The sequence below is a fragment of the Meriones unguiculatus genome, chromosome 1 (assembly GCF_030254825.1).
Source record: "Meriones unguiculatus strain TT.TT164.6M chromosome 1, Bangor_MerUng_6.1, whole genome shotgun sequence".
In the NCBI taxonomy this organism is placed as follows: Eukaryota; Metazoa; Chordata; class Mammalia; order Rodentia; family Muridae; genus Meriones; species Meriones unguiculatus.
The window spans coordinates 24890687-24912964 of NC_083349.1; the positions used below are offsets into that span (position 1 = coordinate 24890687).

A 22278-nucleotide genomic window follows, 5' to 3' on the forward strand; every position below is an offset into this window, starting at 1 on the left:
CAGCAGCCGGGCAGAGGGCCAGAACATCACTCTAGCTGTTAGGTAGGCATGACAGGTGACAGGCCCCGGTGGCAAGATCACAGTGCCTCAGGGACACGTGGCTGTCTTCCTCTTAAATCTGAAAACATTCAGTGTGAAGCTGAACCTGCAATTTCTGGCCTTTATCCCACAGGGACAAAGCTCACATCACTGAGGCTTCCAAAGCTTGCTTGGGGGTGGGGTTGGGTGGGGAGGTCTGGTGCTGTCCCTGTCCTCCACACTAGGTGTTTCCACACAATCTGTGGTTAACAGCCACTTAAGCAGGAGGACCCAGGAGACCAGAAGATGGCAAAGGAGCTGCTCCTGGGCCCAATGAGCTCAAGTCTTTGCAGACCACGGGCTCCTGTGGAGACTCTGAGAAGGGTGCCTGGGAGCTACCAGATAAGAGTACTTGGCTGGGGGGAAGTCCTGGTACAGGGACACAGGATGGCTGTATGGAGGGACACACACGCGGTTAGCACACTCTGCCTATGCCATGTTGTAAGCCATTCCAAAGTGTGGTAGGTGCTAATTTTATTAATCAAGTGATAGGAAAGACAGGACACACAAGGCATTTAGTAGAACAGTGCTCTGTCTGAGGGTTAAGGCACAGTGGTAACTGGGAAACTCAAAGGCTCAAGTAGGAACAAAGTCTGCATACCCACGCATCCACCTCCTGACGCGCACATAAGGCACCTGAGCCATCAAGAGCAGAGACAACCAAAAGGTCGTTGCTAACAGAGTGGGCTGGTAGCTCCGAGAAGGCACGTGGCCCCAAGAGGACCGACTACAAGCGGCAGGTGTCACCACCCACACCATTCCAGGCGGTGAGGCCAGCCTTTCCTTTCTGCTGCCAAGACCTCTGGGGCTCCCTAGGCAGGTGGGCTGCCTTCCTTTGGAGAAATGTGGGCTTGCATTTCTGTGGCTTCCCACTGAGCACACCAAGCTAAGCATGGTGTGTCGGGGGCATTGTGGGAGTTCCCAGGAAGTACTGAGAGCTGTGTACTCACCACAGAGGGGCTCAAGGGCCTGGAAAGCACCCTTCCCTGGACCAGCTCCTCCCAAGAGCAGTCAAGGCTGCTGGGGGGTGTGTGTGGGGGGGGATAGAGCTGGGGTCTCCTTTACACAGCCTTAGGGGGAGAGGCAGCGTGAGTCTCTATGGCTGTCCTCAGGGAAGCCACAGTGCAGTGCTGGTGCTGGCAAGGGAGATCTTTGAGTTGCCAGGTCCCAGGCTTTATCCACTCAAAGCAGATGAGACAAGACAAAATCTAACCCTGAGACCCAGTTCACACAAAAACAAGCGGACTGGCAGGTGTGTTTGCAGAGCCATTCCAGCCCAGGGAAGTTAAGGGCTTTTCCTGTGTGGAAAAGGACGTCCCAGGACAGCCACAATTCAGCACAGACATCAACAAAGGCAGACAGAAAGACAGCCCATATACTCGGCTTGGCCTGCAGACGCTCCCTCCAGTCCCGGCATACGCCGGGAGAGAAGGAGGCATCCTGTCCTGGCAGTGTGGATAGAAGGTCGGCAGAAGGAATGCAAGGTAAGGTCACCAAGGTCCCAGGACCTGAACTTGCAGGTCCTGAGCTCTGACTCCGGTCACCTGCCATGAGAACTGCCAGCAGTTCTGAGAAGACAGTCCACTTGGGGTCAAGCAGGAGGGCCAGCGGGGTCTCAGTGGGCCTGGAGTTCAAGGAAGCTCTGCCCAGTCCAGGTTCAGGGACAGCTTGGATGTCACTTTTCCATGGTATGAAACACCAACAGACCCTGCACAGCACCCCACACAGGCGCACGGCCTCAGCCTAATGCGGCATGGCCCTGCCGGGGACAGTGCCTGTCCAGGTCTAGGACACCCAGATGTCGTCCTGCCGCCAGGCAGGGCTTCCCTCAGCTCTGCTCCAGGCTGTCATCGGTGGGCTGTACCACAGTGTAGCTCCCCTGGCTGGAGGAGAGCTGTCGGCTGAAGAAGGATGTGGTGCGCTTTGGTTTCACCCGCTTGATCCCCTTGCCTGTGAGGGTGAGAGAAACAGGCTGAGAAGAGGTGCCTGGTGGGCGGCCCAGGCCCCAGGAGGCTCCACTTCCACTGGGCCGGCTTCTCTGGAGTCTGAACTGTGCTATCCCATCAGAGCTGTCATCATGCTGAGACTGTCTCCCCCAAACCCGACCCCAGGCTCCACCATCAAGGAGCAGGATAAGGACTCCATGGTCATCCTCAGCAATCCCAGACAGAGGCTGGCGGATGGCTCTAGACCGGCTCTTCTGAGTGACTTTCACTAAGTGTAGCTGGCGATGGGAAGCCAAACAAAAGATGAAGGGCAGTGGCTTTAGTCAGGACATGATGACCATATGGAGGGACACCCCGGTCTGCCTGCTCACATCCCTAAACTCATCAACTCATGGGGAAAAACATCCAGTTCCAACAACAGGCCCTTTACAGAATCCACAGTGAGTACCCTTCAAACACTACACACAAAGGCACAACTACACACAAGGTAAGGCCAGGTGTGTGAGCGGCAAGAGGATCATTTCCAGTTCCAGGTCAGCCTGAGCTAGAGTGAAGATGGTCTGTAACAGACTAAAGTCAAAAAATAAATGAATATTGGAGCCAGAGAGATGGCTCAGCTGTTAAGAGCTCTGGCTGCTCATCCAGAGGTCCTGAGTTCAATTTCCAGCAACCACATGGTGCTCATAACCATCTGTAATGGGATCTGATGCCCTCTTCTGTCATGCCGACATACATGTAGATTGAGTACTCATGTGTATAAATCAATAAATATTTTAAAAAAGATAGGGTCTAGTATGAAGCCTTATCTGGCTTAGAATTCACTGTGTTTGCCAGGTTGGCTCAAACTCAAGAAATCTGCTTACCTCAGTCCTGAATTGCTGGGGCTAAGGGCAGGAGACATGATGCCCGGCTTAAATCCAACCCCCCCTCCCACCTCAATCTGCTCTATGAATGAGTTCCAGGACAGTCAGGGTGACACAAAAAAATCCTATAAAAAAAAAAAAAAAAAAAAAAGACAAGACAAAACACAAATTTGTTTTTTTCAATAAATAGCCTACATAGGGTGGCTAGCCTAGAACTTGCTATGTAGCCCAGGGTGGCTTTGGACTTCGCGTCTTCTTGCCTCTTCCTCCCAAGTTCTAACTAGGCTTACAAACAGTCACCATATCTGGCTTTAAAAATAACATCTCAGGGGCTAGAGAGCTGGGTTCCTAAGATCACTTGTTTTTGCAGGGGACCCAAGTTCCCAGACCCCACATGCCAGCTCCCAACCATTCATTGGGAATGGCTGTCCTGCTTTGGGGAATCTGGCTCCCTCTTCTGGCCTCTGTGGGCACCAGGCACACAGGCGGTCCATGTATATACATATATGAAGGCAAACATTCATATACATAAAATTTACGTACCTATTTCCTATCATTAATTTTTTCATCCCCCCCCCCCAATGCAATGCTTTTGTTAATTACCTGGTAATTTCATACACTGCATCCTGAGCACACTTACTTCCCATCCCTCCAGGATCTACCCTCCCAACCCCACTAAAAACAACCACCACCAGCCTGGGTAACCTCTGCTTTGTAACGCTGCTGCTTCCTCAGAGCAGCTGCTGGTGCAGCCCAGGGACAGGAGGGCCTTTCCCCTCTCTCTGGACTCAAAGCCTTTCCAGAGTCAAGTTCCACTTGAAGCTAACTCAATAATATCCTTTCAATGTGTTTTATATTGTTTTGGTTGCCTTTTTTTTTTTTTTTGTAGAAATAAAATTTGTCCTTAGAATTTAAAAAAACAACAACAACATCAACAAACCCAAGTCCAATTTGTGTTGCCCACATGCTCACTGGAGCATGGCCAAACTCCCATGGCCATCCCCGCCAGAAGCCATCAACTGTGAAGAACTCCACTTCAGCATCCTGATCACAATAATTTAACAAGTAAATTTTGTTTTGGCTTTGTGGCACCAGGGCTGGCCTCAGGGCCTCAGGCATGCTAGGCAGGTGTTCCGCCACCAAGCCACCTCCCCCTCTCAGCACTCTGGAGGTAGAGGCAGGAGGATCAGCTATATATCAAGTTCGAGTCCAGTCTAGGTTAGAGAGACCATGCCTAAAAGAATACAAATCCAGGAGGGGAAGGTGACTCAAGCCTTTATCCCACCATTTTGGGAACAGAGACAGGCAGATCTCTGGGTTCAAGGCATGCCCGGTCTACACAGAGCGCTTAGAGCTACACAGGGAAAATCTGTGTCAAAGAAACAAACAAAAATGTGTTATTGTGTGTGCTGGGGGACCACAGGCAGGTGTGAGGTCAGAGGACTACGCTGTGGGGTTCACGCTCTCTTTCCTCCAGTGCGCTCTGGGATGGCACTCAGGTCTTGTTGGTGGCCAAGTCCCTTTACTTGCCGAGCCATCTCACCAGTCCCTCACCTCCCCAAACCCTTTATGCCTTGGAATATACTTACAGATTATAGATGTATATGTTACAGCTATAATCAAAGATAATGGAGGGAGTAGCCTCCTTCCTTCCCACTCGGGAGGGAGCTTTCTCACTTTTCTTTAACATATAGTTTCACTGCTCAAAAACGAAGCATTTGGGTTAGGGACAGAAGCTCAGTGGCAGAGCATTTGTGTAGGTGGAGCTGTAGATGCAATTTCGAGTACATTTAATCTTTTTGTTTTGTTTTTTTAAGACACAGTCTTGCTGGGTGGTGGTGGTGTACACTTTTAGTCCCAGCACTCCGGAGGCAGAGACAGGTGGATCTCTGCAAATTTGAGGCCAATGTGGACTACAAAGCTAGTTCTAGGACAGCCAGGGTGACACAGAAAAACCCTGTTTCTGAAAACAACCCCCCCCAAAGTCTTCATGTTTTCCCTGTTCTGGAAGATGCTGCAATGGACAGGTCTGTCAGTGCAGGAGAAAGAAGGGACAGGGGGCTGGAGAGATGGCTCAGTGGTTGAGAGCACTGGCTGCTCTTCCAGAGGTCCCAAGTTCAATTCCCAGGAACCACATGGTGGCTCACAACCATCTCTAATAAGATCTGGAGCCTTCTTCTGGTGTGTATGCATACTTGCAGGCAGAATACTCTACATAATAAATAAATCTTAAAAAAAAAAAAAAGAAAAAAAAGAAGGGACAGATATCCCTGAGGGCCCGGCTCCCGCTTCTCCCGCTCTCTGCAGTCACTGTGGTGCTCCTGTGAGCAAGGGGGCCGCATGCACGCCGTGACGCCACACACACCAGCAGCGGCTTACCGTCCTCCACGTAGTCAATGGTGGAGAGGTGCTGAATCCGGCTACACACCACGCTACCCTGCCTTCGCAGCTTGGGGCGCTGAGTGGGCGGTGGAGAAGGGCTGGGAGCTTCCTGGGGCCCAGATGCGCTCTCCTGGGGGACAGCGGGCTCAGCGGCCTGGCTCAGCTCAATGCAGTACTCAATGAGGCCACTCATCAGCTCGGCCTGGGGAGGGGAGGGGAGCTGGTGTGAGGACACGTAGCAGCAACTGTTGAGACATCAATCAGGCACACAGCCCTACAGCCTTTGCTTCCTGGTGGAGACAAGTGGCAGGGGAGTGGAGGAGAGGACAGGCAGGCTTTCTGGGACCAGAGGGCAACCAAGATGTCTCCCTGACATGACTTCAGAGGTGAGGCCTAGAAGGGAGGTTGTCTGGTTTGAAAAGATGGCTCAGTGGTTAAAAGCACCATCTGCTCTTCCAGAGGTTCTGAGTCCAATTCCCAGCAACCACATGATAGCTCACCATCTATACTGGGATCTGATGCCCCCTTCTGGCATGCAAGTGACAGCACTGATATAAGTAAAGTAAATAAATCTTTTTTAAAAAAAGTGGTCATTCTAGTCAGAGGCACAGTTTAGGAAGGCTGTGCGGAACAGGCCTCTAGACCTCTGCTCCCATCGACGGGCGAGCTCTCTGGGCTGAAGAAAGCTGCCTGTGTCCTGGCTTTTTTTTTTTTTTGGCTAAGGAAGAGGGTGAGATCATTGGCCAGCCAGGGTGGCTTCCTCTGAGCAGTTCTAACGTGATACCTTAGTGGCAAACGCCCTGGCAGCACAGCAAGTGGGCAAACATCTAGTGGCACATTGAGCACCATGACAGCAGCCTGAGGCTCTGCTCACGTTCAGATGTGGGAAAACACGCTTACTGGGCGCCTACTGTGTGCCTGCCCTGCATGAGGATGGAGACACTGGTCTAAGCCCTGCTGTCTGTCCAGTGATGCCTGGGGCCTTGACAGCACCCAGCCCAGCCTGGGGAGGAAAGCAGAGTGGGCAAGCTCCTAGAGTTTAGGCCTCCGTCTCCACAGGCCCTGCCCTAACATGCCTAATCAAAGCACAGCCACCACCAGTCAGCACCCCCACTCCTGAGCGGACAGCCACGGGGAGAACCCAGCTGTCACCATTCAGACAACATAACCAGCTGCTCCAGTGGCAGGAACCTACCAGAACTGCAGGCTAAGGGATGTACGGCAGCAAACCCACTGCTTTTCCCGCCTGCCCGCCTCAGCTCAGTGCTGGGTTACAGGTGTGTGCTGCCTGGCTTCAGATGGCTTGTAAGTAGCTCAGATTCCACAGAAGGAATGCTCTGATGAAAGCACACGTAATCATTGCAAAGACCAAGAACCCCCCAAATCTGACACAGTCTTCATTTTTTTAAAGACTTATTTTGGGGCTGGAGAGATGGCTCAGAGGTTAGGAACACTGGGTGTTTTCCAAAGCTCCTGAGTTCAATTCCCAGAAACCACAAGGCGGCTCATAACCATCTATAAAGCGATCTGGTGCCCTCTTCTGGCCTGCAGGTATACACGCGGGCAGGATACTATACAAATAATAAATAAACCTTTAAAAAGATCTGCTTTTGTTTCGTATGTTGAGTGTTTACCCTCAGAAATGTGTTTGGTCTCCTGAAACTATGAGCCACTATGGGGGTGAAGGGTGCAAACCCAAGTCCTCTCTTATGTCTTAACCCTGGACTGTTCCTCCAGCCACTTTCTTCTCATGTCTTTCATTTTTAAAAGATGAATTTGCACGCATGCATACGTGTGTACATGTGTGTGCATGCGTGCGCATGTGTGTACCTACAATGTTTGAACGTTAATTCTTCCTTTCTGCCTTGCTTGAGGCAGAGTCTCATCTCTAGCTTTGCCCAGCGACCCATGCTGGCCGGCCCATGAGTTTCTAGGCAATTCTTCTGTCTGCATCTCCTATCTCCCCACAGGGATGAGGGCACTGCGGGTGCAGGCCACGTTGTATTTGGGTTTTTACGTGGGATCCAAAACTCTTGACTCCGCTTAGTCCCATGCAGCAAGCACTTTCACCCACCGAACCATCATCTCCCTGGCCTGTCTTCCTTCCTTCTCTGAATCTGTCTCAAAACGAAACACACACCAAAAGGGGGGGAAAAAGGACAAGTGATTTGAGCTGTGCTGACACTGCCCAGATCTGTAGACAGTAACTCAACTAACATCATTAGTCACTAGGAGGGCGCAAACGAAGCCTGCAGTGGCCCACAACTGAGCTATGACCACAGCAAACAAAACCCGACACCACCCCGTGCTCACCAGTGAGAGCAACAAACAGGACAGTTAGCAGTTTGGCACCGGGGATACAGGCTGGCTGCTTCCAATAAGTTGGATTCCATGCTCACTGCACAATCCAGAAATTGAGATCTAATTAAAACTCCTAGGTTTTAGTATGATGTTAACAAAAGAGGGTCAGGGGCTGGAGAGATGGCTCAGCGGTTAGGAGTACTGGTTGCTTTCCCAGCAGGACCCAGGTTCAATTCCCAGCACCTACACTGCAACTCACAACTGTCTGTAACTCCAGTTCCAGAGGATCTGACACCTTAACAAAGACGTATCATCAGGTAAAGCACTGATGCATATAAAAAACATTTAAAGAGAGGATCTATATCCACATAAAACCTATGCACAGTCAATACAGCTTACTGGCCAAAGTCACAGAAGAACCAACTCACATGCTCTTGAGTGGGTAAGTGAGCTGTGCACCCGTGCAGCTGAATACCAGGCAACGATAAAGGGGATGGATGGGCCGGGCGTCGCGCAGTAACAGAGGATTTGCCCAATGTGTATGGCCCTGGTTTGCTCCCCAGCAGCACATGAACAGACGTGCTGACGAATCTGAAAAGCGTGCTTCTTAGTGAAAAGCAGCCGCTCTCAGGGGCTGTCGCGTTACGTGTGAAGGGCTGAATACAACTTGTGTTTCTATTAGCTGCTTAGCACGCAACTTCTTGAAAGACCAGGGGGAGAGGACATAGGTTTTCATAGACAGGACTCCCTGGAATTCGTCTACGTGCTAAAAGAAGAAAGGGGGCAAGAATACCCCAGAAAGGCTCTCAGCAGGGACGGCTGCCGGGGCACAGGAGGAGAATGCATGTGGGCGGAAAGAATGAATCCAGCAACTCAGGCTTCTGCACCTGCCCCTCAGCTGTCCTCTCAGGGAAGGTCCTCAAGGGACAGCTGTCCAGCCTACAGCTGCCACCTAGTGGTGTGGGGTCCCAGAGCAGGTCAGGGCTCCCCAGGGCAGTGCTCTCCCCAGGCCAGGGCAGCACTGCAACCTCTCCCTCCGGGGCCCTGGAGCCTCCCGTGGTTTGAGATCCGGAGACCTGGGCCTGGCCCCTCTGTGCGAGCGTGTATGATCACATCTTCACCTGCTTGGAGTAGATCCGCAGGAGCTTGTTGACGGGCGTGCCCTCGCTGTCACCATCAAACTCCAGCCACAGGACAGGCTCTTCCTCCTCGGGGGATGTGTGGTCCCACGACAGCTCCTGAAAGCGCAGGCCCAGCAATACATGCTGGCCAGGGGGGACAAAGAACAAAGCTTCAGACTCTACTTGCCACTGGGCCTAGGCAGGCTGCACCTGACAGACACTTGACCAGGGTGCTTTCCTCGACATACAGATTTATTTTCCTTTCTGAGACAGGATTTCACTATGCAGCCCTGGCTCGCCTTGGGCTCAGAGAGATATGCCTGCCTCCGCTGGGGTGAAAAGATATTGATTGTTCCTGTTTTGTGGCACTGAGGGCTGAACCCAGAGCCTAACATATACAAGGCAAGAACTCTACCACTGCTGGGAGCCCCAGACCTCCACGCGAGGCCTGCATCCCTTCCTGTATGAGGGCAGGAACCCAGACTCCTCAGCGCTTCCCTCCAGCTGTCAGGTCCCTGATGGTCAGGGAATCGGCCTGACAGCTGGTGCAGACGCAGGCAACTGCCGCCCAGGGAGCTCCCGGCAGGAGTCTTTGTGGAAAGTGACCAGCCAGTCTCCACACTGGCCAGGAGGAGAAGCAAGGGGCTGCCAGACACTACCCGCTCAGTCGGAATTCCAGCTCCTGTGACCTCATGGAGTGCCTGACTCAGAGGAGCAGACACAGAACAGGCCCACACAAGGCCCTCGAATGCATGAGCATGACTCGAGGGGCAAGAGGAAGGCAGGGCCTCCTACACAGTCTACGCCATGCTATTCCTAGGGCGCCCATAGTCCTAGGAGAAGGGAGATGGTAGGGGCACGATCCCTTCTCCCTTCTGCCCTACCCTGAGGAGCCAGACATCGAGGCGGTACCTTCTCCCTGCTGTCGATGACGTGCACACCCTCCAGGCTGATGGCCACGGTCACTGGTTTTCGACCACCCCGATGCAAGAAGCCCTGGGCCGGCTTGTCGATTTCACCATGGAAGAAGGCACACCTGGAGAGGAGACTAGTGTCAGGTGCTCCCTCCAGCACCCAGCACCCACGGGAGGCCTCCCCTGGGTACCCGAGCTGAAGCTGTTTGGGTGCCTGAAGGGTAAACAGAAGTCTGCCCTGGTTGGGAGGCAGAAACAGGAAGCACTAACAGCTGACTGGCCATGTCAGACTGGCCTGACACGGTGGAAGTAACCGCACAGGGTGTGCACTGTGGGCAGAGGGAAAGCCCGAACCAGGAAAGAAGACGGGGAAAGCTGCATGAGGGAGCCAGGGGCCTCAGGAGAGGGGTCAGGTGGAGTCCCCAGGACTACCCATGGCAAAAGTCCTTCAGCAGCAGGGACTGCTGGGTCATTCAGGAAGCGGGAGCTGCCCAGGGTAGTGGCTTCTGGGCTTAAGAAGGGGTGACGTGGTTTCAGGGTGGCAAGGCACCCAGCCGCTTCCGGTAGGCCATGATGCCACCTACTCTGAAGCTCACTCTTGTCTCCTGCACTTGTCTAAGCCACAGCCCAAGTCAAAGCCAGCTCTCTCCAGGCAGGAGGCGACTGGAGGTGGGCGTACGCCCCTCTTCTGGGGAAATTCTTACACTCCTTCTCAGCTCTCAGGTTCTGTTGATGAGGAAACTGAAGCTGCCAGAAGACCTCCACTTCTGTCAACTTCTCACTCACTCCTGGATTGCCCATTAGTGAGCACATCTGTGCACGTGTGCACACGTGCGCGCACACACACAATATCACTATATCCATTGTAAAAAAACAGCAAATCCCTGGCTCCTGCTCAGCCCGCACCTCCGGCTCCATTGCCCAGTAAAACTCTGTAAGAGCTAGGCACACTGATGGTGTCTAACTTCTTTTCATTCTACCCTACTCTGCCACCTCCAGCAGGCTGAGGCCAATCCACAGCACAAAGATGAGCTCTGCAGGGCACAGCAAACGTGCCCCTGAAGATGCAGGACTGGGGTGTTCAGCATCCAGCCCGCAGAGACTCCTCCGTACTATTCCCCTCCACCCATCTCCCTGGCCATTCCTCAGGGCTCCGGACTTGAAACAATCCACCAAACATTTTCAGTCAGGAACCCGGCCTGTATGGAATCACCACTCATCCAATGGGCACCTTTCCCGGGCACGCGCAAATCCAAGTTCCCGCTGTAAAGAACCTGCCCCCCTGCAGCCTGAATCACAGTGAACGGTCAGGCTGCAAGTCTGGAAAACCATCGGTGTCTGGATTACTGTCCCTGCCTCCTCTCCTCCCCTGGCTGATGGCTACAGTGGTCCTCGACCTGTTTTTCTGAAGAGAAGGTCCTCACTCTGTGGGGCACGCCCGTCAGGACAGAACAATTCCTTACACACCGTGAGTGAGCGAGAGCACTAGCTGAAGGGGTGGGCGGGGTGGCGAGTGGAGGAGAGGGCTGATGAAGGAGTCCTGGCTGGAGACGGGAGGTAGGCCACTTGGGACCAGTGTCAATGCAGGATGCCACACTGTCAGGCTGGGCAGCCAGTCTGGAGGACACAGAGAGAGGGGACACTTACCCGTAGAAGGGCAGCTCGTGGCACTTGACGAGGTAGGCTCGATAATAGGAGCCCAAGGTGGTGTCATGCTCACTGTCACTGCCTGTCGTTGCTTCCTTTACTTGGCGATAGGCATCCAGCAGGCCTTGCTCGCCTGGCCCAGCCTTGGCCCCATGGCCCCGGAAGGCAGCAAAGAGGCCGTGGCCTCTCTTGCAGAGGTGGGCAGGGAGGAAGGAGTCCAACTTCTCCCTGCAGGGGAAAGAAAATGGGTAGTGATGGTCCCTCCAGGGGTGTAAGTACCAAGCTCACAAGGTAGGCAAGGCTTGGCAGCTGGCAGGACTTAGAGACCTTCAAGGCCTGACTGCACCAAGGCCACTGCTATGCAGTGGGGAGTGGCAAAGGCCTTGAACACAGACTGCAGAGAGACGGCCACCGCTCTCAACCAGCAGTGGCCTGCCAGCCTGGCTCGGGAACAAACCTGCCTGATATGCAAGGCCCACCTTTGAGCTGGGGGTGGATGCTCTTCCGCCCTAAGAGACAAATGGGGTTCCCAGAGGAAGGGAGCTCATGGAGGGGATAAGAGACCCCGAGTATTCCCGGGGGAGCCCAGGCAGCAGGTGTGGCCAGGCTCTGAAGCACTGTCTCTGCCAGAGCCAGCTGTGAGACCGACAATGGACACCTGCCTGTCCACAGCGTAGGGACAGAGATGCCACCCGTTCCTAGTAACAGTTGCCGACACTAAAACAGTAAAGCCCTGCGAGCCTGGGCCCAGGACTGGGGAGGACAGGCCCCGCTCTGATCTTGCTCTCTCCTGCTGCTCCAGACAATCCCTATCCCCGCCGTCAGCACTCATTCTCCACCCAGGAAACACAAGGGAGTGCTCCAGGCTGACAGAGGGCACAGGCAGGGGGTCACTGGGACCATGCTTCACCATCTTAGCACTCAGTGCATGCCGGGAACCACGGAGAACCCTTTTCCCAACAAGTGAGGTCTAGCTGACACTCAGGACCGGGGGAGGGCAGGGGGCTTGGGAGGTGCTCAGGTCAGAGTGCGAAGCCAGAAAAAGGTGGAGGAGCAGCCTGGCTGCAGCAGCTAGCACAACATCATCCATGTTCTGAGGCTGGATGAATTTTCTGAAAGAATGGGGCTTTTTCCACCCAAAGTGATATGGATGGTGTGATGCTCTGTTCTGGCTAGTTTTATGTCAATGAGACATAAGGTAGAATCACCTGAGAGGTAACCTCAATTGAAAAAATACCTCCATACAATCCAACTATTAAGAAAAAACATCCAACTGTACGGTGTTTTCTTAATTAGTGGGATGTGGGAGGGCCCAGACCCCCGAGGGTGGTGCCAGTTCTGGGGTCTACAAGAAAGCGGGCTGAGCAAGTCATGGGGAGCAAGGCAGTAAGGCACACCCTCACGGCCTCTGCACCCTCACGGCCTCTGCACCCTCATCACGGCCTCTGCATCGGCTCCTGTCTCCGTTCCACCTGGTTTGAGTCCCAGACTGGGCTTCCCTCAGTGGACAGTGACTGGGGATGTGTAAGCCACATTAACCCTTTTCTCCCCAAGCTGCTTTGGCCATGGCGCATCATTACAGTAACAGTAACCCCAACTCAGACACATTCTCAGTGTTCTCTTCAGCAAGGTAAGAATGACTGAAGCAGCTCATCACAGATTCCCGGGAAACGGCGCGTGCTCCTTACACAGCCAGAGCTCGCGGCCTGGCCCCAGGTCCACTGCGCAGACCTGCCTACAGCCCGATCTCCTGGCAGCATCTTCTCCATCGAGGTTCCCTCCTCAGAGGATGACAGCTTGGGTCAAGTTGACATAAATGTAGCCAACACCAAGCATCATACCATCCATGTCATTTTTGGGTGAAAAAGTCCCATTCACTCAGAAAACAGGGACACGAGACAGGGAGGCTTTCAGCTCGAGCATGACCGTTTCCACCATAGGCCACCTGGGCTCCTATTGGCAGAGAACCGACCACTCCAACAGACTACATCAGCATCTGTACAGGCCCAGTCTACAACAGGACCACAGGACCCACAGGCACACAGAGAGCCCAACAGGGCTCCTGGCTTCAGGTTAACTTGGTAAACCTCCTCCGCATCACCTTCTCAGGGGAGCCCTACTGGGGCTTTTGGGGCCCAAACACAAAGGCCATGGGGAAGGGCAGCTGCTTCAAGGGAAGAAAAGGGAAAGGTACTAGTTAGCCTGAGTCACTGGGTGCGCGGGGAACTCCAGAGGGCTGCCCTCCCTTCTCAGGGCAGCTGTGCCCATGACCGTGTGTGGCCCACTCCCTACCCAAGTCTTTTTTGCTTTGGAACAATAGCTCCAGTTGTCATGGAAAAGCTTGTTCTCAGCTTCGGGTGTGGGCAGGCTGATGGTGGGTCCAGGCAGGACACAGCTGCAGCCCATGGTGGCCACTGTACTTCCTTCCTCTGGGCGGACCTGGAATCAGCACCACGAGAGGGAGCCTGGGGGTTCTAGCTGTGGAAGGAAAGAGGGGCCTCTCCTCCTCGACAGCTGCTGCAGCCCCTGGCCACAAGGGAGTAACATGTCTAGGCTCATGCTGGCCAAGAAGACGAGGGCTGAATGACAAGAAGGAGAACGGGGTCAGGGGCACAGCCGAGCGAGCCCAGGACGCCCTGACCATCTGGGATCGCATGTCACATGAGTGAACAAAAGAACTTCCTGAAGGGCGCTTCTTGCGAGGCCCAGGAAAACCAGACATGGCCATCAGCCTTAGCTCAGCTGCAAGCTTTCAGGGGGCTTTAACTTCAGGATAGTCCCTGCCAGGCTCCAAACATCAGTCACTGGCAGAGGGTTGCTGGCCCTATATGCCTCTTTGCTGACTTTACCACTCGCTGCAGGGTTGGGGAAACGAGGAGCCCAGGTTAGAAACAGGTTGGAGTGCAAGTTTACAGTCACCAGAGTCAGTCATAATTTTTGTTAGTTTGCAGCAGAGTTTCATGTAGTGCAGGCTGAGCTCAAACTCTACTGTAGTTAAGAATGACCTTGAACTCCTGATATTCCTGCTTCCACGATCCCAGTGTTTATAGCAGTTAGAGGTAGGCGCCACCATGCCCCCCTATACATTTAGCCCATGCTGGCTTGGAATTTATGGTAATCCTGTCTCAATCGCCCAAGTGCTGAGATTTCAGCCCCTTCTAAACCTCCACGTCACCTCCACGGAGGTGGACTTTTTGTTTTTTTGTTTTTTTTAAGACAGGGTTTCTCTGTAAAGGCTTGGCTGGCCTGGAGCTCACGCTGTAGACCAAACTGGCCTCAAACTCATGGAGTCCCTCCTGCCTCTGCCTCCCAAACGCTGGGATTAAGGTGTGCGCCACCCACTTTCAACTGTCACCTTTCTAGACAGAACGCAGCAGCAGACAGCAGCGGCTTGTAAGCATATGGTAATGGGTTCTATTCCTGGAGTTTACAGTTTAGCTGAACGGTCAGTGGGTGCTGGGGTTCAGTACAAGCTCAGTTCCTGGCTGTGGCTCTAGGGATGCGCACAGCTCCCTGCAGATGCAGCTAGAAATGGTCCTCTATCCGCACGTGTATCTGTGGCCCCTTCAGACATCACTTCACGTGTGTCTCCACTGTGATGGAGGGAAAGGTCGGGACTGCCCACCTCGCAGTCTATCTCCACCACTTGTAGATAGACTCTTGCACAGCAGCTTTCCCACTGGGTGCCCAGCTCAAACCTCACTGTCCTTACCTCAGAGTGCAGGCAGCAGGCTGGCCGGGCTGGTAGGGCCCAAGCTGCACACGGCACACGAGGGCACCCAGCACCTCACAGTCCTCCAAGTCACAAGGGTACCGAGCAGTCAGCACGTTGCCCTTGGCTTCCTCATAGAGCAGCCGCAAGACCTCCTCATCATGGATCTGCAGGCCGGTGTGGCATGAAGATGATGGCTCAGAGCAGCTGGCCAAGGCTCGACTGTCTAGGTCTCTAGGGGCTGGGGACTGGGTGCTGGGCATGCAGGAAATCGGTGGCACTACCCGGGCTCTGCCTTACCTGGAGCTCTCGACGCTTTGGGAAAAACACATTCCTTCGGAACTGAAGGGAAGGCTCATCTGGAGAGAGGGGCTAGAGTCAGTTCCTGGTCCACTGGCATAACGCAGCCCCACCCTGCCCTGCCCCGCCCTAGATGTCCCACACCCCAGCTGCCAACCTCACTTTCTCCATGGCGAGAACCCTCCCGAACGGGAGTGACTGAGCGCACAGTGCCGCTCTGCTCACAGCCCCTCCTCGCCCACCTTCCCCAGGCTCCCTTCAGATGCCCCTCGGGGCCTTCTCCGTCAGAGGTCGCTGACAAACTGTGGGACAGATAGAGCCCCTGCCCCGGCAACACTGACCCATGGCTACATCATCATCCGAGGCGTCGGTGAAGCGCAGCAGCAGCTCTGGCCACTGGCGGCCCAGCTTGTAGGGCTGGTGCTTGGGTTTCAGCTGCACCTCTGCAAGACAAGAGAGGAGATGGCCATGAAGAGGATGACCAGGCCAGCGGTGCCCAGCCGCCCATCATACCGTCCACCAACAATGAAGACAGCCACGCCAACAATAAACGAGCAGGCCCAGAGCCACTCAAAACTGTGTAAGCGCATTCGCCCTGGAACAACCCTGACCTCCATTCTACCTTGCAGGGAACCAGGCTCAGGGGGGTTGGCTCATCTGTCCCAAGTTACAGCAAGTGACAGATCCAGCTTGTGCATCAGGGCCCTGCAAACTAGGTGACCCAAGATGCTCCCTTAAGAGGTGAGGTACTGGGCTCACCCAGGGATGTGTGGAGAAGCATGGTGAGGATGCCACCTCATGCTTGCCAGTCTCCTGACACAATAACCTCCCTCTAGCTGTCTCCGTCCCCACTAATGGCTGAGTATTCTGTTCTGCCAGCCAGATGCCAATGGCTTTTGGACCACTTGGACCTTCCTTCTGAACCCTGATTCTTGGCAAGACAGCAGCCCCCGCCTCCAGGTGGCCTTCCTGCCTCTGGCCACCTCCGTCCAACCTCTGCATCCAGCTCCAGGCCTCTCTTGTCCTATTTCTGACCCAAGTGTCCCAGAAGGGGTCCGCAGCTTCATTTCCTTCACCATTCTCCCCCTAGCCACAGGCTCACAAGACAGGGCTATGAGCAACAAGATCACTCATTTCACCTGAAGCCCACAAAGGATGGCAACCTTCCAGGTACACACACAGTGGCTACACAGGACCAGAACGAAGCTTCCCGACTCCCTTCAGCACACATCTGACTCGAGGGCAAAGCCCTCTGAGTCCTTTGGAGGACCCTGTGGGTCTGGTTCCCTCTGTCCTACCACCAAGAAAATACAGTGTGGGTCGGTAGACCTGGGGACAGGGGTGTGTTCCTCCTGCCTTCACCCCCAAGTCCCAGAGATCCTGCCACCAGGGTGGGCCTATCCCAACACCACAGCCTGAGGTGTCTAGGTGGGGCCTTCCTCCCCAGCCACCCAGTAAGACATCCAAGTAACAGCTCCTGGGGCCAGCTCCATGCAGAGGATGGGGAGAAGACCAAACACACCACAATGAGGAGCATGACAGCCTCTGCTTGCACAGGCGCTCACAGCTGGGAGGGCAGCTCAGGGCTCTGCCTTGTGTGTGTGTGTGTGTGAGAGAGAGAGAGAGAGAGAACGCCCACCCCAGCCTGGGAAGACCGTGGGTGTTAAGTGTATGCAGCCTCAGGCCCTCTCCTGAATGGGTCCTACCACACAGGCAATGCTTTCAGCTCTCGTCACTAGCAGGCTATGGGAACGTGAGGGAATGGGAATGAATAAAGTGGAGGAGGAGCAAGCTGCCTAACAGCACTGAGAAGCCTCTTGTGGCACAGCAGGGGCCGCCCACTAGAACCTGAGATCCCCGGCTCTCCACACAGCCAAGGCTCTCTACAGCCTTGACCAGGGGCTCAGAGGGCAGAGGAGGGGCTGGCCCAGTGTGGGTGTGAGCCTGCACTGCAACAAGCAGGAAACTAGAGGGGAAGGAGGAGCAAGGATGGGGGCTGGGGCTCCTCCCACAGGATAGAAGCAGAAACCCCAGGGAAAGGAAAGTACCAACAGTGACACCTCCTCCCCCAACCCCTCCACACACACACACACACACACACACACACACACACACACTCCCAGCCTGACCCAGGCTGTCCTGTTCAAAATACTGAGAGTATTCCCCTTCCTCCACAAGGAGAATAGTGATTATTTTGTTTTCTGTTTGTTTTTTCAAGACAGGGTTTTTCTCTGTGTGGCCCTGGCCATCCTGGACCAGCTCTGTAGACCAGGCTGGCTTTGAACCCAGAGATTCACCTGCCTCCCAAGTGCTGGGGTTAAAGGCATGTGCCACCACACTGCTCAGCTGTTGTCTTCTTTTTTTTCTTTTCTTTTCTCTCTTTTCTCCTTTTTTCTTTCCTTCCTTCCTTTCTCCCTCCCTCCCTCCTTTCCTTCCTTCCTCTCTCTCTCTCTTTCTTTACCTTGGCTGTCCTGGACTCACTTTGTAGACCAAGCTGACTTCGAACTCACAAAAATCTGCCTGCCTCTGCTTCCCTAAGTGCTGAGATTACAGTTGTTTTCTGGACTGGGGACTGAACTCAGAGTAGGCAAATTACTATTGAGCTGTATTCCTGATCCTCAAAGGAAATTTTTTTAAAGTATACTTTGGTATATGTTCAACTTAAAAATTATCAGTAGTATCAATATTATTTTATTGTGTGTGCATGTGTGGCCATGAATGTGGAAGTCATAGTATTCCATGCAGGACTGGTTCTTTCCTTCCATCACACAGGGATCAAACTAGGGTCATCAGGCTTCAGGGCAGGTACCTTTAACCACTGAGCCATACAGGTGGCCCTCAAAGGAATTTTTTTGAGGGGAGGGGGTTTGAGACAGTGTTTTTCTGTGTAGTCTTAACCGACTTGGACTCCCTTTGTAGACCAGACTGGCCTTGAACTCACAGAGATCTGCCTGCCACTGCCTCCCCCAGTGCTGGGATTACAGGCCTACATCACCATGCCCAGCTTCAAAGGAAAGCTGAAAACATTCCCAGTGCCAGCACTGGTTTATTTCCCCAGGTGATGACACTGAGCCTCCTTTCCTCCCTTTCCATGTCAACAGACTCAGGGATCATAATGAGGGACTTTATTCACTGGCCTGAATAAAGTCTATAAAACCCTGTCTTCATTCCCATCCCACTTTGGGGCCTACAAGGGCAGGAAGTGTGTGGTCACAGGGCCAGAAACCAGGTAGGGTGGAGGCCCCATGCGGAAAAGCAATGTTCCTCTTCGTGCAAGCCCACACCTCAGCAAGGTAGTCACTGTTCAGGGCCGCTCCTTGAGCCATGTCTCCATGCTTCCCCACCGCCAGCCACAGCATGCGCTCCAGAGGCTGACAGTGGCTTAGTCCTGACATCAGCGGCCCACCCCTCCAGATCTCAGGCTTTCACACTGCAGGAGGGGCCCGAGTCAAGGGGAAACCCTGGGGTTATCCTCCCCAGGCGAGGCCCAGATTGCAAGCTCTGCAAGCAGGGGCCCTCCTGTGCTTCAGAACGTCAGGGTTCCCGCAGCACTGCACCAACACAAGGCAGGGACAAAGCAGCCAGAAGCCTCCTCAGGACTCTGGGACACCGCAGGTCCTGTCTACACCCGACAGGCAGTGGCCATGGGTTCTGGCAGCTGAGCCCTCTCTCTGTGCCAGTTAGCGTCCTCGCCGCCCCACTAGGCTTCTCACTGGCAGACCTTACCCAGCAGAGGGGAGACGAGCCAGAGTGCGAAGGCCTCCAGGGCCACGTCAGGGAGCTGCAAGACTTCACGCACTGCACGATGCAGCTCATGGGCACTGGTGGAGGACAGGTTCTCCACAGCCAGGGGCACTACCGTGTCATCGGCCAGGTACACCAGCACATCTGCTACTGGAAGACAAGTCGGGCAGGGTGAGCTGAGGCCCCACGCTTCAGGCGCTCGCTACCACCCTTCGCTCCTATCACCACCCAGGCTACACTGACAACACCCCCCTCAAGACCTCATTAACAGTGATGCTTAGAGCCAGGTGTGGTGACACACACGCATTGTCCCAGGACTCAGGAGGCTAAAGCAGGAGGAGTTCAAGTTCTAGGCTAGCCTGGGCTACATAGCAAAACCCAGGCTTATTGTTTGTTTGTTTCTTCTGTCTGTCTGTGTGTTCCCAAGACAGTGTTTCTCTCTACAACAGAGTCCTGGCTGCCCTGGACTCACTTTGTACACTAGGCTGGCCTCAACCTCAGAGATCATCCTGCCTCTGACACCTGAGTGTTAGGATTATGCACCACCACGACCAGCAAGACCCGTAATTTTAAGAGTCAATATACAGGGGCCTGGAGAGATGGCTCAGAGGTTAAGAGCACTGTCTGCTCTTCCAGAGGTCCTGAGTTCAATTCCCAGCAACCACAGGGTGCTTCACAACCATCGGTAATGAGATCTGGTGCCTCTTCTGACACGCAGATGTACATGGAGATAGAATATTGTATGCATAATTAAATAAATCTTTAAAAAAAAAAAAAGAATCAATAAATAAATGTGCTGCCTTTAAGGACTTCTTGAAATGTAACATACCCAGAAACTATGGCCCAGGAACCAGCCCCATTTCACCCCTAAGGCTCAATCAAATTAAGGTAATAAAAAACACCTCCCTTCCTCCGCAGCACCAAATACTGCTGTGTTTCCAATAATATTTCTCAGGTGGAGAAGTAGGACAGGGTAACCTATCCTGAGGTCACAGGTCCCTATCAGGCTGGGAGCGAGGCCAACTAGTGACCTTCTGACTCTGGGTCAGACTAAGAGGACAATGAGAATTTCTAAGGCCACCCTGGGTTATAGCAGGTTCCAGATCTCAACTTCATTAAGACTCTTCGAAACTTTAAGGAACAATACTGTGGCTTTTGTAGATAGCTTTAAGCAGCTAGGCAAGAACAAAAAACTCAAATAGCCACATGTTCCCTGTAGTGGAAGACTTGTTTTCTTTAAAAACTCAGTTATGTTATGTAAATATGTTTTTGTTTTGATCCTAAGTGTGGGATATGGGACTGCCTTAATTTGTCCATGGCTGATAACATATCAACTGGTCTATGCCAGCTGGTGACAGCCTCATTCAGCCCAGAAAGGGACGTGGTCTTTGCATGTCCAGCCAGAGTTAGTTTGGTTCTGAGAACCTGGAGGGTATACATACAAGAAGCCAGAGTGAGAAGGTACAGTGGCTTGGAGGAGACAGAAGAGAGAAGACTACTTGCCATGTTTGCTGGTTACCTGGACTGCTGGATAACCAGATAACTGAGATTGGTATTGCCCCAAAAAGAAGCAGATGACCCTACCCAGCGGGAAGAAGTAAAGAGGTCTATGTCCCCTTTCCCTTCTAACTTTCTTTCTCTCCTACCTAAGGTTGGGGGGTTGGAAGGGAGGTAGAAGTTTTAGGAACCCCAAATAAATTAGAATTTAAAAACAGCGACTACAGTCCTCTGGTAACAAGTTGGATTCCTATTTGAAGACAGAGACGAAGGAAGATGCTTATCAGGTTGGCCAGACCCAAATTTCCCCATCCTTGAACCACAGGCACAGTAAAGGAGCATTGAGTTGGAGGCCCACATTCTCTTGTCTGCTTGTTGACTGACTTTGATGAGTCTCTGTGTCAATCGTAAATCTGTAAAAAGCAGTTAATAACCCTTTCTCAAAGGGTCGCCACCAATCCAGTGAAGCTGGGCACGGCACACAGCATACTGGAGAAGCTTTTCAGACTCTGGTCTCATCTGCTGCAATAGCTACTTGGAGAGCTCACTCTCCTCCAGGAGTCTGAGGTTCAGGTCCACTTTACAGGCAGGAAAGCTAAGCCCTGAAGGCTCAAGTTCATGATCACCTTGGCCAGCTCGAGTAGTCAGAGACTTAACAACCTTCTCTAGGGCTCAATTTCCCACTAATAAAATGAAGAGGCAGAGAATCCCTGCTTTCAAAGGGCTGTTTTCAAAAAGAAATGGAACAAAGAAAGTGGTATCATTTCCCATTCATGTGTCTTCACTTGAAGACATGCATTTTCAAAACAAGAGAAGGTTGGGAGACTGGCTAAACGGCTCAGCAGTTTAGAGCACTGACTGCTCTTCCAGGAGGACTTGGGTTCAGTCCCCAACACACACATGACAGCCCACAACTGTCTGTAACTTCAAGATCTGACACCCTCGTAGCAAAATACACGGAGGCAAAACGCAAATGCACATTAAAAAAAAAAAATTAAAAAAAAAGTGTATTGCTTGCTCACTGAGCTAGTGACGGAGCCCAGCTAGGTCTTCTGACATCTGTGAGTTTGACGCACCTTATCACATCTTATTTCTCACTTACTACAAGATTAACACTTACAAAGTAGACAAACCGGAGCCACGTCCCCAGGGCTGGGGGCTGGGACCAAAACGGGTACAAGAGAGATGAAAAAAAAAGGGTAGAGACCTACCTCGGGCTCCCACGGAGGATACGCTGCTTCGGTGGGACCGCTCCGCAGGGCCGGGCTGCCCCGCGTTGCCTTCGGCCCCATCCATCTGCAACAGGAACGACAGACAATTAATGGGTGTCCCGGCGCCTCCTCAGGCTCTCAATCAAGAAGCAAACGGGTCCCGGGCTCGATCTCCAAGTCTTAATATGTGTACAGGGATCAAGTGCGCAGACTGAAAGTGGGACGTGGCCCTCTGTCGAGTGCAGGTCGGACGGCACCGGGTCAGGGAGGTGACCGTCAGGGACAGGGGTCGCTCGCAAGGAATGCTCAGACAAGTCAAGGCGCGCCCCCGTCCAGGAAGGGGGCCCGGGCAGGGTGTGGCCACGCTCTCACCTCGCAGGGTCGCAGAACGCACTGCCTCACGCCAGAATGCCACCCGAGTCAGGCCTCCAGCTCTGAGCCCACCACCACAACCACCGGTGGGACCCCGGCTCCCGCGGAGGGTCCGGACGCGGGCGTTGCACCGCGGAAGCTGCCGCGGGAGGAAGCACAGACCCGAGGCCCCGCCTCTCCGGCCAAGGGA

At 53.4% G+C, this 22278-nt stretch overlaps 1 protein-coding gene across 2 annotated transcripts; it reads right to left on the reverse strand.

Moving 5' to 3' along the window:
- Positions 1-535: 535 nt before the first annotated feature.
- Frmd8 (FERM domain containing 8) lies at positions 536-22235 on the reverse strand. 2 transcript variants are annotated; one of them, XM_021638433.2, is made up of 11 exons: positions 22089-22235; positions 21717-21801; positions 18991-19155; positions 15606-15707; positions 15265-15323; positions 14965-15131; positions 11253-11480; positions 9604-9727; positions 8692-8835; positions 5267-5471; positions 536-2028 (listed from the first exon to the last, which is right to left on the reverse strand). In XM_021638433.2, the coding sequence occupies exons 2-11, from the start codon at positions 21799-21801 to the stop codon at positions 1907-1909; spliced, it is 1401 nt and encodes a 466-aa protein (XP_021494108.1). In that variant the 5' UTR covers positions 22089-22235; the 3' UTR covers positions 536-1906. The 2 variants fall into 2 exon arrangements, with proteins under 2 accessions (XP_021494108.1, XP_021494107.1); XM_021638432.2 differs by having other exon boundaries at positions 18991-19158; positions 22089-22234.
- Positions 22236-22278: the final 43 nt, after the last annotated feature.

Coding starts and splice junctions, on each gene's coding strand:
- Frmd8 (XM_021638432.2), bottom strand. CDS start 21,801: ATGGATGGGGCCGAAGGCAACGCGGGGCAGCCCGGCCCTGCGGAGCGG. Junction 8,836..9,603: donor TCATCGACAGCAGGGAGAAG/GTACCGCCTCGA, acceptor CCCCCTGGCCAG/CATGTATTGCTGGGCCTGCG. Junction 5,472..8,691: donor TGCGGATCTACTCCAAGCAG/GTGAAGATGTGA, acceptor TCCCCTCCCCAG/GCCGAGCTGATGAGTGGCCT.